We start from the raw sequence: 18,194 nt of genomic DNA on the forward strand, positions 1-18,194 counted from the left end.
GTAGCAGCCTATTTTCTAAACCCAGCTTCTTAGGAGAGTGAGGCAGGAGAGTCAGGATTGAGAGCCAGTCTGTGCTACATAGTTCCAAGACAGCCTAGAGTTACTGGGGTAGGAATGTCAAAGTGAGGGCTCAAGTGAACTGCCGGTACTCTGAAGCCCAAAGCTTACTGGCATCCAGAAGCCGGGCAGATACCGGTACCACATTGCTTCTTCCTGACGCGAGTCCTTTCCCCGGGGGACTGATCCACCTTGTCTTTAGAACTCTACCAGGCAGTAAGGCATGATGCTAACCTCAGCACTTGGGAGACCAGGAGGATCATGGATGGTCTGAGGTTAGCCCGAGTTAAGTTATATAACGAGTTCTAGGCTAGCCACAGATGACAGCGTGAGGTGTGTACCCAAGGGGAGGGAGATAATCAAAAAGAACGTCACCAGCTTACAATGCCACATCGAGACCTCAAGTCCTCCTCAGAGGGAGGAAGGAGAAGTTTGAACTGGAGGCTGAAAGTCTCCCAACATATTTTTCTGAAATATACTTGCCGGGAAACCCTGCTTCAAAGGTTGAAGTCTGACATTACCGAGAAGCCCTGAGCTCGGTGCGAAATGGCAGATTCCCTTTGTCAGTGAGGGTTTACTCTTCTCTCCCTGGAGGCCCTTCACCTGAGGAATGCCTTATAGACTTTAGGGAAATTACTGGCCCAACTAACTCCCTTTCTCCGGGTAGAACCTGTCCAGCAAGCACCTGGGATTCCTGGAATGCCTCCCTATGTAAATGACCTAGCCCTCAGCCAATGACCTTCGGCCACCCAGGATTTCCCTACCCACCCCCTCTATAAATTCACCTTACTCCTGGAATAAAGTTGATCTGCTTCCTCTCCCCCATCCCCCACAGCTCCTTTTGTCCTTGGGGAAAGATGGTCATGATCCTTCCGGGGATGGGGAGCAGGGAGAGCCCCAACATAGACTAACTCCTATCAGAAGCCACCTCAGAATCAACAGAATCACAAAGGATAGCATTGATATCATGCATCAACTATGGCTTCTCAGCTCAGTCACCAAGCATTTCACATGCTTGGCTGACTCGTTAATTTAAGAAAAACGAATTTCTCTAAAAGGAAATGCTGGACTGGAGTGATGGCTCAGTGGTTAAGCACACTTGTTGTTCTTGCAGAGACCAGGGGTTCAACTCCCACCACCTACATGGTGGTTCACTGATGTCTACAATGCCAGTCCCAGAATGCACACGCTGCACAAATGTACGTGCAAGAAAAACATTCATATACATAAAATAAATCTAAGCAAAAAACTGTAAAGAGAAATACTTTAATAAGATAAGAGATGTAGCTGGGTATGGTGGTTCATGCCATCATTCTGCACTCAGGAAGCCGAGGCAGAAGGATTGGGCTACATAGTGAGTTCCAGGTTCGCCCAGACCATAAAATACAGAGTGAGATATCGTTGAGAAAAAAGGAAGGAAGGAAAGGAAGAAATGTAGAAAGGCTGGAGTCAGGAAGAATGCTAGGGCAATTGACAAAGGAATTTCACAAGTCTAGCCTGTGTCTCTTCTTTGACAGGTGTCTTCTCTAAGTCCTCTGAAAAATAAGGATAATATAAGTACCCGCCTCCTAAGACTGGATGGATAATGTCTGGAAAGCACTTAGCACAGAATTTGCACATAATAAGAGCTAGACAAGTGCAGCAGTGATGATGATGATAATAACAGCTGTGACAAGGAAAAGACAATGTGTGTGCAGAGAGAGGAGTAGCTGGCGAAGATAATGAAGCACCAAGGTACCCAAACTACTTTCTATTTAGGAAAAGATCACAGCCAGTTCAAATCAGTTCAGAGACGTGTGGTAAATCTTAAGCAAAGAGCAGTGCAAAGTGCCAAGGCCAACAGTATCTGGAGAAAGGCCCAGGGATGCAGCTTCTGCAAGCTCGCCCGTGCTCCAGGCATCCTGCGAATCTCTGTCTGAGGTGTGTCTAAGGCGGGCTGGGGTATGTAGCTCAGTTGGTCTATTGCTTGCCTATTTAAAAATAGGCAAGCATTTATAAAATATTTATTTATAAAAATAAATAAATGTTTTGTTGTTCTTTTAAAAATCCAGCTATAGTTGCTTACACCCAAGAATGCTCCAAGTTCAAAGCCAGCCCAGGCTATGAAGATCTTGTTTCAAAAAGCAAAACAAAAATTCACAAAAAGCAAAACAAGAAAAGTTATTCTACTTGTTTACTCTTAGGTAAAATTCACAAGCCAGGTAGGTTTAAGCCAGCTGTCATAGCATAATTATTAACGGTAATGAGCCCTTTCTTGCTCTAATGAGCCCTTTCCCCCTGTATGGAAAGAAACTTCTGTGCTTTGAATCCACTGGACTAACAATCAACATGGAAACATACTTTTAAGTTTTTTTTTTTTTTTTTTAACTTTGAGACAGGGTCTTATACAGTTTAGGCTGGCTTTGAACTTGCTATGCAGCTAAGGATGACCTTGAACACCTGATCTCCGGCCTCCACCTCCACATGCAGCTGTGTGCCACCCACCATGCCTGGTTTTTGTTCACATGCCATTACCAGAATCATAAACGAGCACATTTTCTAAACAGCAGCACAAGGGGAGGTGGCTTGGACTGAAAGCACAGCCTGTGATCAAGGTTTGTTTTTAAAATTTTTTAAGTGAAAGAACATGAGGAGGGGCTGGAGAGATGGCTCAGTGGTTAAGAGCACTGGTTTCTCTTTCAGAGGATCAGGGTATAACTCCCTGCACCCACATGGTAGTTCATAACTGTTTGTAACTCCTTCCAGAGAATATGACACCCTCACACAGACAGACAGACATGCAAGCAAAGCACCATTCCACATGAAATAAACAAGTAAAATCAGCAACAACCCCAAACAAACCTTATAAAAATACTATTAAACAAAACAAAACAACCCAGAGGAATGAGAGCAACACCAGCAATTCATTAACACACTTTTTTTGTCCTAACAAACCTGGCATGGCAGCGGATGCCTGTAAACCCAGCACTTGGAGAGGCAGAGGCAGAGGCAGTTGGATCTCTTGTGAGAGGCTAGCCAGGTCTACAAAGCTAGTCCAGGACAGTCAAGACTACACTGAGAAACCCAGTCTTGAAAAAACAACAAACAAACAGATAAGAAAATAAATGTACAAGAAGTCAATAACTTTGAAAGTTAAAGGCTTCCTATTGCTGGTTCAAACAATGCGCTGGGCCTCACTAAAACCCAACACTGGGTTTCGTTAGAGAAATATAAGCTCTGTGAATTCACAATATTTTTACAAGTAAAACCATGCACTTAAATTTTTTTTTTTCAACACTAAATGAAGAAGTAAGATTTACAACTTAAATTAGAATAGATTCCTTTCCAGGAATTCAAAAATTATCCTACTTCATCTCACCCTAAACCTTCAGCAGCCTGCAAAAGTAGTTATATTTATGAACACATCAAAATGGGATTTTTTTTCCCCACGTAGCACTAATAAATACACATCCAAACGCACTTGTGAAGCACTGCCACTTTATATTTTCTTTATCATTCGTCAGACCTGTTTATACAAATTAGATCAAAACCAGACTCAGCCAACGACTTAAATTCATTTACTGAGATGCTCCCTTTTAACAAATTCTGGAACAACACTACGCAGTCTTGCAAAACATCACGAGAACAGTATCTGGGATAGACTAAAATAAATAATAAAAACGCTCAAGAGTGTTTTTCCCGTGCTCATTGTTACAAAATCATAACCTCCCATGACACAAACAACGAGATTGTATAACGTTCCCAAGGCGTCTTTTGGAAGTAGGGGACTAAAAAAAAAAAAAAAAAGAGGCGGAGAAACTCAGCAAAACATTGTGGCGACAAAGGTCGGGGGAGGGGAGAAGGGGCGGAGAAACCTGACACCCAGGCGGTGATATCACCCTCAGCCAACAGCTCGGAATTCAGAAAGTTAAGTGTCACCCAGCAATTTCGGTCGGGGCTGGAGCGGCGGCAGCGCGCGGCTGCGCCCGGCTCGGAAGCGGCGGGGGGAGGGGGCGGACGGCTGAGTTCGCCCAGGGGCAGCGCAGACCCGGGCCAGGCGCCTCCGGAGCGCGGGGAGCGGGGTGTGTTACCCAGCCACGATTTCCTCTCCCCCCCCCCCGCCCCGAGGAGCGGCTCGGGCTGCCATGTGCGTCGCGATGGGAGACCCGCCTAGACACGGCTCTGGTGGCCGCAGGGACGCCGCGACTCCCCCACAGTTAAAGGGCAGGCGGGGGGCGGGGAGTCGAGGTGGCTGAAACGCCTGGAGGGGGCTGCCCTCCGGCGCCCTCCCATCCTCCATCCCCCGCGAGTACTAAGGCCAAGGTGCTAGGCAGCTCAGCTCCCGGGGAGGATGCTGCCGGGGCCCGGCGGGATGCAGGGGCCCAGGCTCCTCAGGGCCGCGGACCTCCGGGGGCCCCATTCCCCCCGCCCGCGCCCCGCGCGCCCCCGGCCGAGCCGGGCGACCCGCCACCCGCTCGGGGACCGCGGTGACCCCCGGCTCGGCCCCGCGCGCTCCGCACACTCTCTTTCGCGCCCGCGGCCCTAGGCGCCTCCCCCCAGCCCCCAGCCCCGGGTCCTGGAGGAATTGGCCGTTCCTACCTTCCACGGCTTCCTCCACCACCTCGTCGTCGCTGTCCATGGCGGCTGCGACCCTGCCCTGCCCGGGGCGGTGCGGCTGGCTGCCGTCCCTCCGGATGCTCGGCGGCGGCTGAGCGAGCGCCGGGGCTAAGCCCTGCGAGTTTGGAGGAGGAGGAGGAGGGGGAGGAAGAGGAGGAGCAGTCCGGGCGGCTCGCGCTACCTCCCCCTACAGTCCTTTCGATTCCTCCTCCTGCCGCGGCTGCCGCAGCCGCCGCCCCCGACTCGTCTCCCTTCGTCCCCGGCCCCCGAGGCTCCGGGGTGCTGCCGCGGCGGCAACTTTCTCCTCTGATGCCCCCTCTTTGTTAGGGAGCAGCTGATCCGCTGACATCACCCGGCGCCGGTGCGCTCCCTCCCTCGTTGATTGACAGTTCCCTGTCCTTTCCCAGAAGTGAGGATCCTTAGAACCCGAGGCGCCCCGGGGCCGCGCCGCCTCCTCCAGGCTGTGGGCCGGCCCCGCGGCGTCTACCTTTTGGCTCGCTTCACTGCTCGCCAGCCACGCGGTTCAGGTCGCCGCCGGCTGCTCGCTAACACTGGGGACCGCAGGGGTACCCGCCCTGGGGTGGGTGGGGACCTCGGGGCGCCTGATGCCCCCCGATGTGTCACCGGCGACTTGGGAGTGCGCCGTGCGGGGCGTCCCTACCACTGTCCCCCTCCAGGACAGCTAGCTCACGCGGAGCTGGGGAAGCGTTTCTGAGGCTCCCGAGCCTCGGCTTCTTGTCGCCCTCGCGCCCTGCTGCACCCGGCTTGACAGCTTCCGGGGCTGCCAAGTGCCGCGCGCAGGAGCGCAGGTGCCCCGCCGCGGCCCAGAGGCGCCTCCAGAAGCCAGTTTCCTAGACTCCAGGGGGCGTCCTGCGCCCCGGATGCCGCACCACTGCGCGTCCCACCCAGAAGTCTCCAGGCTCCACCCCCTTTCGCGGCGCCCCAGGGAAGATCCAGGAATTCACCAAACTTAAATGGCAGCAGGCTGGTAATCAGGCGGCACCCGGGGCTTGGCAGCTTCCTACTCTCCCTTGTCTTGGAGATGGAGCCACCCAGCGGAGAGCCGGAGCCAGGACCCTGAGTCTAGCGCGCCTGCTTCTCTCGCCTCCGGTCCTGTTCGTGTGATGTCCCTAGATGTCTCTCTAAATGCCAGCCTCTTCACAGACTCAAGCGTCTTTGAGGGAAGAAAACCCCAGTTCCCAGCCCAGCCACTTAAGAGTGTCATTGTGCCTCTACCTCTTACAGGTGGCAGCAAAGGACCACTTTAAATAGCGGGTTAAATGGATGCAGATGTACACAATGTACCGTGGAATTACCGGGTGTCGGTCTGGCCTTCTGCCAAGAACAGCCGCCACGGCGGGTGGGAGGGGTAGGGCAGGAAGCAAAGAGAGTTGTTCCAGTTGGTTTTCTGAGCAATGAATGAGGCAGGATTTCAAGGCACTTCCAATGCCTTGGGGGAGTCAGCGAGGCCCCGCCCCATTCTCTTAAATGCCTTTAGTTTGTTTTTGTTTTAAAGCAGCGTCTCCTGTAGTCCAGGTCTCTAACTCACTGTGTAGAGGGGGATGATCTTGAACTAACGGTCCTCCAGCCTCCATCTCCCCAGCACTGCAATTGCTAACATTGGCCAGCATGCTGAGTTTATATGATATTGGAGAGCCAATCCAGGTTCTTCCTTGCTAGGCAAGCACTCTACCAACTGAACTGCATCCCCGCCAGCCAGTTAATAATAATAATAATAACAACGAAGAAGCCGGTGGCTTTAATCCCAGCACTAGAAAGCACTAGAAAGGCAGAGGCAGGCAGATCTCTTGAGTTCAAAGCTAGCCTTCCTGGTCTATAGAGCGAGTTCCAGGTCTGCCAGGGCTATATCGAGAAATCCAGTCTTAAAGGGGAAAAAGCATTTAAGAGAAGCATGGAGACATTAGCCCCCAAATACTATCAGGAATTTTAGCTCCACTCTCACTCCTTTAGAAAGAGGACGGTTGTGGATGGCCAGTTAGAAGGTTTAGGTTCCTGGTCACCCCAACTTCAAACAGCCAGGGAGGCCACTCTGGCAGCATGAGTTCTTCTTCCTGAATATTAGGCCACACAGGCAGGGGCTTCTCTGGTTTAGGGTTACCCTTTGGAATTTTAGTCTAGGCTACACCTCTGTACACAGTGGCTCAGGCTACACTGTTCTGAAGTCTTCTAGCCCCTTTGAGGTCAGTCTTAGGGATGAGAGTAGGTACATGGTCCCTTAGGCGCCGCAGAAATCTGTTCCTGCAGTGAAAGATGAAAGAATTCCTTCGGATTATAATTTAAAATTTTAATGTAATGAAAAAAAGTGGTGTGAGTGGGTGTATGCTATGTCTGTGAGGGGTACCTAAAGATGCCAGAGAGTATTGGAACCCTGGAGCTGCAGGCAGTAGTGAGCCCTTGGCTGTTGGTGCTAGGAACTGAACTTGGGTCTTCTGGGAGAGCAGCAAGTGCTGTTGACTTCTAAGCCATCTGCAGCCCCATATTACATCACTTCACAACATGAACTACAGAAACATGATTTTTTTTCTGAGTGTGTGTGTATGTGCTAGTTGTCCTTCAGGTAATGGCTATTAAAAAACAAAAAACAAACAAACAAAAACAGGGTTTCTCACTTGCCTGGAACTCATAGAGTAGGCCAGGCTTCAGAAATATACCTGTCTCTGTCTTCCCAGTGACTGAATTACAGTCTTGTGTAGAGGAATTTTAATTCAGAACGTAACTGCTCTGGCAAGAGATCACATCTAAAAATCTTTCTAGGTCTGTGTGATCCAGCTGGAATGCAGACAAGATTTTAATCCCAGGAGACAAAGGCAAGTAGATCTGAGTTCAAGGCCAGCCTGGTATAGAGCAAGTTTCAGGTAAAGAAAAGCTTAGCTCCAGGCATGGTGGCACATGCCTTTAATTCTAGCACCCAGGAGACAGACACAAGCATATTTTTGAGTTCTAGTCAGTTCTATTCAGTCAGTTCGGTTGAGCCAGTGAGTTGAGAGGAGCTGAGTTCATGGCAGTTCAGTTCATGGAATTCAAAGGCAGTTTCACTGGGACAGTTTTACAGAGGGAGGTTGAAGAGAGAACAAGCTAGACACAGGTGAAGAAAGAATGAGCCAGAGAATGAGAAGGAGCCAGAAGATTAGAACAGATTGCTAGAGTTAGTATGAGGGCAAGCAGAGCAATTCAGTGAGAAATTGAGAGAACCAAGTTTGAATCGGTCATCTAGGAGGGGCTTTTGAGCTAGAACAACTGATTTGAACCAGCCAGCCAGAGTTCAGAAAGAACTAAAACGGGTGAGCTTATTCAATAGTAAGTCTCAGAAGAGGAAAACACTTTAGGCCTAGACTAGACTGTATGGAGGCTAGAAGCTTCCAGGACTAGGCCTATGTTAGTGGTCATCCTCCAAGACAACAATTAAATCAGGCAAATAAACAATGCTTTACAGTCATGCACATCCACATCAGTCTTTTCGTTTTTCTTTTCTGTTTTTTTTCTAAACCATAGATTCTGGAACCTCTCCTTAGTCTTTATTCTGAGTGTTTGACAAGGCATTTACAATGCTTCATTTTTTTCTCGTTTTAAGCTATATGATATTTCTTCTTATTTTCAATTTTTATATATCACTACTTCCTTTACACATGACACTGGTGTCCAAAGAATATCAGATCAAAATGCTGAAAACTGAAGGAAGCTATAGAATAACTCATTTCTGTACTGAAAGGGGAGTAATGTCAGGGCAGGAAATGTCTGCTCAGAACACAAGTGAGACACAGACTCATGGCCAGAGGGTGGACATGTGTGCTGGGGGAGGGGAAGGGTCTGTCACAAGTGTCTTACCTCTCTGTCTTTGGGTTCAGAGGAGAAGGTCCTTTGCTCCAAGAGGAGAAGGTCCTCTTGGAGCAGTGAGGACTGCCCACCGTGCTTTGAGCAGTCTACTTGTGACAAAAGCCTTTCTAGGGGCTAATTTGATCGCGTCTGGGACCAGCGTCTACTCCCTGCACCTGTAGAAATGGATCTCCTCTACACCTGGAAGGGACTGGGTGAGGAGCCAGGCCTTGCTCATATTGTTGCAGGATCAGGAAGGAACTCATCAGCTCTTCCCACAGGGGAGGCAGCCTTTAATCAGTCCATCTCAGTCCCTTATTTTTCATTCCTCTTGGTTACAGACCACAAGTTTAGCCAAAATGTTTGCTGAGTCCCTTAAAGCAGTGGTTCTCAACCTTCCTAACGCTTCGGCCCTTTAATACAGTTCCTCATGTTGTGGTGACCCCCCAACCATAAGGTTATTTTTTGTTGCTACTTCAGAACTGTAATTTTGCTGCCGTTATGAATTCATAATGTAAATATTTTTGGAGAAAGAGGTTTGTTAAAAGTGTCTTGACTTACAGGTTGAGAACCGTTGCCTTTAAGGGGTGCTTGAACCTTCACAAATGGTTTTTGTGCTAAGTCTCTAGCCTGATGGATCCTTATTTGGAAGCCCAGAACCCAACAGTGTCTGTAACCAAATGTAAGATGAACATTGCTGGTGATGATTTTGCAGAAAGGACTATTCCATTTCCTGTCAACAGTGCTGAGCTTTTCTCACAGGTTTGGTCCTCTTCCTGGGATCTGGCCAAGCCTGAAGGGGCTCTTTTGCACTGTTCTGCTGGCCCCATGTAGGTATCCATCACATTCTTTCCTACAGCGCTCTTCAATGAGAACTCATTTTACAAAACTCTCCACTTGGCTCCCCACCAGTTTCTTCTGTCGTCTGCTGTCCCTACCAATGTGGTCATGGGCTAGAAAAATCAATAAAGCTGTTAATCGGAGACGGTGCAGCAAGAGCAGCAGCTGGCTGCTCCTAGCTCATAGATGTGCACAAGATAGCCAGGACCAAGCCGTGGTATTCTGGAGACTTGCTTGCATGTCACACGGGACACTGAATTTTCTGTTTCTACTTATTAATCTCTTTTGGTCAGTCGGTTATTATGGTGCGAGGCTTTGCACATGCTAGGCAAGCATGCTGCTGCTACTCCTAGCCCCCTCATGGTGGGCTCAGGAGGCATCTACTGGCTGAGCGTACCCTCAGCCCCTCATTGGTTCATTCCGATAGGGCCCTATCACTGCATCTCCCAAACCTCAGCTCAGAGAGTGTTCTCCTGCTGAGCCATGACTGAAGGACATGGAGTGACTTTTCGAAGCTCCTGTGTTTCAACTTCCTCTGTCCTCACCTGTGTGGCCTGTCTCTCCAGACGCAGCGTGGGAAACACAAGGCCTCCTCCACTGTTACAAAAGCATCGAAATAGCCATCTACGTCGAGTCATTTCCCCACCCAGGCTTCCCCCCAGAGAACACACAAGATTCATCCCCTTACAAAAGTGGTGTCACTTTCACAGTAAGTATAATTCCACAATCTTTCTGTATCTGAGGTACTTCCTGTATCCTGGTAAACAAACATGTCAGTTCGCAGCTGTGTGTGTGTGTGTGTGTGTGTGTGTGTGTGTGTGTGTGTGTGTGTAGAGGGGTGTAACACAGTGGGGAAACTTAGCCAATGTGGGTTCACTTGTATTGGCTGTTAGTAAAGAACTATTCCTACCTACCCAGCAGATCAGGGTTGGAAGAGCCCCAGCATCCTTCATGTCCAGCTGCTCCTGGGAGTTTAGGTTTGACACCAGAAAGTCTTTTGAAAAATAATTATTTTATGCATATAAGTGTTTGCTTGTATATGTGTATATGTATCAAATGCATGCCTGGTGCCTGTGGGAACCAGAAAAAGGGCATGGATTCTCTGGAATTGTAGTTACAGACTGTTGTGAGCCACCACTGGGGCTCTTGGAATTGAGCAGGGGACCTCTGGAATAGCAGCCAGTGCTCTTAAACGCTGAGCCATCTCTCCAGGCTCGGTCAGGAGATCCTTTTGATTTGAGAAAGGGTCTTTTCCAGCTGGATTGGAACTCACTATGTAGTTCAGGCTGGCCTTTATTTCGCAGAGATCCCCCGTGGCTGCCTCCAGTGTGCTGGCATTATAGGTACTGGTGCTATCATATCTGACCCCGAGAAGGAACTTTTAAAATATTAATTTTGTTTCTCATTTTTCAAAATTTATTTTTGAGGCAGCCTCATGTACCTCAGATTGGCCCCAACCTTCTGGTCCTCTTGCCCTTATCTCCTGAGCGCTGGATCCCAGGCGTGTGCATCTTCAGCCTGAGAACTCTTAAGTAATAAAATCTCATTTGACTCTGGTTATTCTTTAACAGGGTTGTTTCCTGGGCTGGAGAGGCAGCTCAGTAGTTAAAAGCTTGAGTTCAATTCTCAACACCCACAGCAGGCTGCTTATAAATGACTTTAACTCTATGTACATTCAGATGCCCTCTTCTGACCAATATGGGCACCGCTCCCTCCCCCTCAGCTTACCCCCTCCCCCCATATGATTACACAGACACACATAGATAATGACAATAAAGTAGTTTGGTTGAGTTTTCTCCTTGGTGATTTGGTTCAGCCAAGAACTCGATGATGAAATGCTTTGTTACAGATACAGTGGGTCCACCAGCTGTCCACGAAAACCTCAGACCTTCTTTGTACAGCCTGCAGGTAGGGAGGGTAGGTGGGGCAGGAGTCAGAGCCCAGCACCATAGGAGAAAAATTGAAAGGGATGAATCCAGAAAATAAACTGAGCGTTTATTTTCTAGTGCCATCTTTCTGAGTAGGAAGGAAACACAAAGGGAGGGCAGGAGTGGACATTTTCCTGACCCTGGAGAGGGAGGCAAGGGCTCTTCTGAGGACATGGTTCTCACTCATCCAGTGCCTAACGGTGTTAAGGACAGCTGCCTGCCGAAGCTGGAGGGGAGAGCAGGAGGGGCAGGGTTAGGAGTACTGAGAAGAAAGGCTTGGGGGAAGGAGACAGCGTGAAAAGGGGCCATGGTAGCATTCTCAGTGTGTGGTCAGAGAGAACAAGAACTCACTCCCTGGGCACCACAGGCAAAGGTCCAGTGAGGAAAGGAGGAGAGGAGAAACCTCATCCTGCCGGAAATAGACATGACAGCAGTTAGAGGAATACTCATAAATTCAGGGCGACCTGATTTGATTATGGCAACAGGAAGTGCGGGGTGGGGGGTGGGGCGGTGGGCAGAATAGCCTGACCCAAGGAAGTGAATTAAATAATAGCGAAGACTCCACAGTTGCCATGGCGTTAAAATACCTCCAGCCACATTAAACCGCTTTCTCTTCTTTTGCCTGATTCTTGTTCTTCCAACAGGCTCGTGTTCCTGCAGTGTATCCAGGAAACTATATTTAGACCCTCTGGGACAACGGGAAAGGGACCATGTGGCCCCGATCTCTGTCTTCGCGTGCTACGGGCCATGACGTGTTTAGGCCTTTTGCTCTTTGCCTTCTCAGGTCTGAAAAACCCCAGGTTAGATTTGGATGGAGTAAAGCTGCCAAGCAATTTGGAAGAAGGGCGGGGGGGGGGGGGGGGTGAAGGCCAAAGTGTAGGAACTGCCTCAGCAGGAACTTCAGAGAAATCGGTAAGATGCAGAAGTTTGAACAATAAATACAATCACCAGCAAAACCAAGCATGCTTCTTTAAGGACCTGGCTTCACTAGCTTTTAAAATCTGTCATCCTGGGCTGCAATTACAATGATTACGGGGATGGGGATAGAGCTCAAGCTGGTCAAGTGCTTGGATTGTAAGCACCAGGACCTGAGGTCAGGCCCCAGAATCCGTACTCTAAAAAAACAAAACAAGAAGAACGAACAAACAAACAAAAATACCCCAAACTGGGTTAGCGGTGATGCTTCTAATCTTGGCTCTGGGGGTGGCGGAAGAGATGGCTGAATACCCAGGCTCACCCGCCAGCCAGCTAGACCAGCTTAGTGAGCCCCGAGTCCCAGAGAAAGACTCCGTCTCAAACACAAGGTGGCTGGCACCTGAGGAGTGACACCGGAAGTAGACCTCTGACGTCCGCACACACGTGCATATGTACCCACACACATGTGAACATGTGGAGGTAACGGGGTCTCCCAGTTGGCCTATGGAAACACAGACATTGCAGGAGGCGGTCAACCTGCTGCACACTCTTGAGTTTGTGTGATCCTGGGGTTGGAACCCTGCCAGAGCCCGCCAGCAGAGTCGAACAGTTCTTGAGTTGGGAGTGAGGATTAAAATTAATAAACTAACACACAACACACATGGGACCTTTCCGAGAGGCTCCAGACCGAGCAGCCAGCAGCCGCCTGACTTCATTGCAGAGAGCTTTTAAGCCAGAGTAAAAACAGCTCAGAACAATGGGTTAAATTTACAAGGAGGTGAAACAAGAGGTGTGATCTTGACAAGCTATCTGCCTGCTGTCACAAACAAAAGGAGAGGGACTTGGAAATTCTTCCCTGACTTCAGTGAAGGCCTGGTAAAAGCAGTCTTTCTGCTGAGATTTAAATATCAAAGCAGCTAGCTGCCAGAACAACGGCTCCCAACAGGTCTCCCTTTTTTATTATTTTTTTAAAATTGACCATAACTTAAGAATTATGGAGCAGAAGATTGTGCCTGTCTTAGGTTGTTTCTCTGGTAAGATATACTCTTACCTGTCTTCGGTACATGGATTCCATCATTCATGCCCTGTCTTGCGTTGAATACATCCCAGAGAAACATTACCCATCTCTGACTACTAGGGTAGACACTGGGGTTTGATCTTTTGCAGATCAGCTCAGCTTTAACATTCTAAAAGGCCTTCAGGCAGGTTTTCATTGTCGCTGATAGGAGTGCATCTCCTATCACAAGCCAAGTCCAAAATAACACCCCATAAAAGTGACTTAAAAACTGACTCCTTGTGTAAATTACCAAGTCTGAGAAATAGTCACAGGAACCATAGTAAAAGGCTGTCAAGCAATCAGAACCATTTGATAGCTTACAAATACAGTTTGTTAGTTTACATTGAAGGCAAGAAACATTAAAGTTTGAATCTTGTTAACATTTCCAAACAACAAAGCAAAAGGAGAATTTACACAGGCAGTTACAGGGCCTCCCAAGAGTTTCTGAAGCAAGCTTGTTTTGGTCTGCTGAAGACCAGAGTCAGACCAAAGTTTCACAGTCAGTCCTCTTTTTCATTCTTCTTGATTTTGTTGAGAATTGTCCTTATTAACAGAACAATCAAGTCCAGTCCATTGTATAAGAGGTTTCTCTGTATGATGTCTTCTCCCAGGAGCAGAATGAAACAAAAGGTGGGTCAGGAGCTTAAGTCCAATGCAGCTTTTTGGTCTCAGTCAGGGCAGAATTTACGATTGTCTGCAGCTGGAACATCCTCCTTCTGGGGAACAACTCCTGCAAATCTTACCAGCCTTTCTGGGATCTACCTGGCTTCTTCTGTGTCCTGTGGAAAAAGCATAAACATGCCCTCTTCCCCATATTGATATGGGGTCGGGGCCCTGTCATATTCCAGTAATTGGATCTTCCCATTTTACTTGGGCATATAATATTTGGTATTAGGATGCCACAATTGATCAGCTGCAGAATGGCCTTGTATATCCACGTTCAAAAAATTTAAAATAAAGAGAGCATGATTAATATTTGGGGATATGACTCCCCCCCCTTATTTATTTTTTGTAATTGGTTTTGAAGAGATCCATGGCAGGCTCTCTCTCTCTCTCTCTCTCTCTCTCTCTCTCTCTATATATATATATATATATATATATATATATATATATATTAGCCTTAAGGATTATATGGCATGCCTGTTTTATGATTTTTAAAAATGTTGAGAAGCTTGACTAATATATGTAGTGCCATTATCAGTCTTTATAATGGAAGAAATACCAATTGTAGCAAAACATTTTAGTTTTTTAAATTTTGGGATATGAGTAATGTCTATTTGTTGTTTAGAATGGTTTTAACCCTAGGTTTTAAGTAAGTTAACATTATATTACAGATTTTAAACATAGCCAAAGACCAGTAATTTATAATTAAGACATATTGAACATGATAAACTTATACCTTTAAGACAGACAGACAAAACATCTTGCTATTTGTTGAATCTAATTTTTTATGACCATTGAAGCTTTGTAGCGGAATTAATCATTAGCTTTTTTACTGGAAAAACTGAGAGGCTGCCTCTTTAATAGTTTTTCCTTGTAGGGTGGCAGCCATAGCTACTCCTTGAATAGATGGCCCGATGTCTGAACATAACCTAATATAATCAGAAATATCTCCGTTCTTTCTAAAAGGTCTCAAAGCTGCTTGGCAAGCACTGTTAGCATTCTCATAGGCCAATTGTTTTAATTTAATAATAATCTAGACTTTTCATCACTTATAAGTCTGTTTGCTGCTTGCATTAATCTTGCCACAAAATCTTGAAATAACTCATCAGGTCCCTGACAGATTTTAGACAAATCCTCCACCTGTCTACCTGCTTGTGGAAGTTTATTCCAGGCTCTCCAGGCAGCAGTATTTACCTGAGCATAAACAGCACATCAAAATCCAATTGCTGTCCTATTTCCCTGTAGATTTCTTCTCCAGCAAGCATGTCATAAGTTACAGGAATTCCCTGAGCTTGATTAAGTTTAGCTGTAGCTTGACAATGCTCTGCAAATTCTGACTTCCATAATAAATTATCTCCTCCTGATAAGCACGCTCTTGTTAACTGTTTCCAGTCCCCTGGGCAGAGAGAGGGCCTCAGTAGACAAGGACTCCAACAGAGCCTGAGTGAAAGGCGCTGTAAGACCATATTGAGAGCATGCAGATTTTAATTCTTTTAATTGTTTAAAAGGTATAGAAGCAAGGACTCTTGCCATATTACCCTGTCCATCAGGTTGCTCCAGAACTGGAAAACCATAAAACTCAGTTATATCTTCTCCATTCTGCCTGGCTTCTTGTAAAGAAGCTTGCAAAGGGGATACAGTTGCCCATACAGTGGACAAAGGAAAAGATCCCTTTGTCTTTTGGGCCACTGCAACTGTAGCAGTCTCAGGAGGAGCGCCCAAACCTGCAACCAATGATGGAGTTGGAGTGGGGGATTGAGCCTCATTTTCCCTAGTAGTTAATTTTCCAATTTTTCTGTTTATTTCCTCCAAGCCCCATTCCAGTCTTTTAATTTCTTTTTGCCAAGGCTTATGCTTTTTAACATGCGTAGCCTGAATTGGAGGGTATCTCTCAGAATAATACTGATCTGGTTCTTCCTCCAACTCTGCAACATCATTAGCATGTAAATTTTCCTCAAAGTCTTTCTGGCAAGAAATCATTGTCATCAGGAGGGAAATACAACTCCTCTGGAGGAGCTGATGGTCTAATATTTTCTCTTGAAGCCTGCCATCTTTTTAACCTCCTTCTCTCTGAGCCTGAAAGTTTAACTTTCTTAGTTTCCTGCTGCTTATACAGACTATCTTTAATTAGGTTCCATACAAAAAACACTAGGCTAATGCCCTGTTCCATTTTTATTCTCAGATTTACTCACCACGCCCTTTCTACTTGATGCGAGCTCGCCAACAACCGTGGTCTGTGTCCTTTACTGATTCCCTGTATCTCAAGTCCCTCATCCAGGCACCAATCTACCCGAGCCCGCCAGCAGAGTCGAATGGTTCTTGAGTTGGGAGTGAGGATTAAAATTAATAAACTAACACACAACACACATAGGACCTTTCTGAGAGGCTCTAGACTGACCAGCCAGCAGCAGCCTGACTTCATTGCAGAGAGCTTTTAAGCCAGAGTAAAAACAGCTCAGAACAATGGGTTAAATTTTCAAGGAGGTGAAACAAGAGGTGTGATCTTGACAAGCTATCCCACCTGCTGTCACAAACAAAAGGAGATGGACTTGGAAATTCTTCCCTGACTTCAGTGAAGGCCTGGTAAAAGCAGTCTTTCTGCTGAGAATTAAATATCAAAGCAGCTGCCAGAACAACGGCTTCCAACAGAACCCAAGGGCTAGCTTCTCCTTTAACATTAGAAGACTCAGAATGAATCAACGACCAGGTCCACCTGACATAGTGACTAATGTGTTCCAACAGTTTCCAGGGGACTCACGTGTGCACCCCAGAATGATGCGCACACTGAATTATGACTGACAGGTACAAGTATTTGTGTTGTCAGGGCAAGTACAACCTCTTTTTGAAGATGAATGTGTTTGAGAAGACAAGTTTCTTTATTTACATTTCTTTTTTTTGTTTTGTTTTGTTTTTTGAGACAGGGTTTCTCAGTGTAGCCCTGGCTGTCCTGGACTTGCTTTGAAGACCTGGCTGGCCTCGAACTCTCAGAGATCTGACTGCCTATGCCTCCCGAATCCTGGGACTAAGGGCTGAGAGGACAAGTTTCATATACACGTTTGCTTAGGGAGCCTGGAGTTGGAGTAAATAAAAAACACGTGAGCCACAAGAGCGATAGATACTGAGACATAAAAAAGCGTGAGGCTGCCCTCTTTCTCTCACCCACGTGTGAGTACATCGTTCCAGCAGCTTCTGAGAATTCGAGTCTTTCCCATGCTGCAAGCCTGTGCGTGTAGCCAATACAACAGACTGCCTGCTGTCTGATTTTGGTGAGCTGACTCAGGGCCTGGAGCATGCTAACTATTCCCTCCCCACTGAGCTGTGCACACAGCCTTGGTTTTCACATTCAGCAGATTTTATGCGCGTGAATATTTGGCTGCATGTAAGTTTACATACTCAGGTATGCCCGGGTGCCCAAGAAGGTCAGAAGTGGTGTCAGAGCCTCTGGAACTGGAGTTAAAAATGAGAGAGGTGCAGATGCTGGGAACGGAACCTGAGCTATCTCTCTGGGCTCCAAGGTTCATTTTTAAAGCCATAGCTACACTATCTGTCTTTCTGATATTATCTACGTCACTTTAGGGAGAATGAGGTACCCTACTTCTTCCATTCCTTCACTGCCTTGACTTACTTTTGCAGCTACATCTGTTGTGTGTGAAGTTTGGCTAACCGAGGGCCATGACCCTGTCTCAGTGAAGCATCTTATTCTGCTTTACAAGCCACTACCAGGGCTGTGTTGGTTAACGTTGAAAGCTTGGCAAGGCTCTGGTGTCACACGGGAGACAAACCTCTCTGGGCATGTCTGCTTGAGGGTTGCTAGACTGGCTAATCAGGCTCAGGCGTGCATGTGGGTGGGCGCTCGTGAATCACCGCTAGTGTCAGACAACTCACTGGAGTTGCTTCTCCCCTTCCACATGGGGGGCCAGGGATCAAAGTCAGATTTGGTGGCAATGGCCTTCACCAGCCGAGCCAACACAGCAGCCCCGAGTACTTCCGTAAGTTGATCGATTAGCTCGTAAGCTTGAATCTGGTAGAAGACAGCGTCATGTCACAATGTCAAAAGATCAGACATGCCTAGGTGGTGTCATTTCTCCCTAGGATGTACTTTGCTGGGAGAATAGTGTCCTTTCAGATCACTTTAAGGTCCTATTGATTCTCTTTGCTGACTCTTTAGATCCAATCCTGGAGGTGGGGGGAATCCTTGGCCAGACTTCTGGAATATCTTTCAGGCAGATTAAAAAAAGCTTAGCTCAGATGCTTGTGTTCGGGATGGAGGGAACAAAGTAAACTGCTCCGAGACAGGCTTTGTA

At 47.3% G+C, this 18,194-nt stretch overlaps 1 protein-coding gene across 1 annotated transcript in view; it reads right to left on the reverse strand.

The window, feature by feature from the left end:
- Setd7 (SET domain containing 7, histone lysine methyltransferase) overlaps window positions 1–6,248 on the reverse strand; it is a 42,482-nt gene extending 36,234 nt beyond the window's left edge. The window contains exons 1-5 of the mRNA XM_055596757.1: window positions 6,203–6,248; window positions 5,970–6,061; window positions 5,345–5,688; window positions 4,897–5,156; window positions 4,636–4,830 (exon numbers count right to left, since the gene is read on the reverse strand). Of these exons, the coding sequence (XP_055452732.1) occupies window positions 4,636–4,830; window positions 4,897–5,156; window positions 5,345–5,688; window positions 5,970–6,061; window positions 6,203–6,248 (937 nt within the window). The remainder of the gene's footprint in view (window positions 1–4,635; window positions 4,831–4,896; window positions 5,157–5,344; window positions 5,689–5,969; window positions 6,062–6,202) is intronic.
- Window positions 6,249–18,194: the final 11,946 nt, after the last annotated feature.

The sequence above is a fragment of the Psammomys obesus genome, unplaced genomic scaffold (genome assembly GCF_907164565.1).
Source record: "Psammomys obesus unplaced genomic scaffold, mPsaObe1.curated_primary_1811, whole genome shotgun sequence".
Taxonomy (NCBI): Eukaryota; Metazoa; Chordata; class Mammalia; order Rodentia; family Muridae; genus Psammomys; species Psammomys obesus.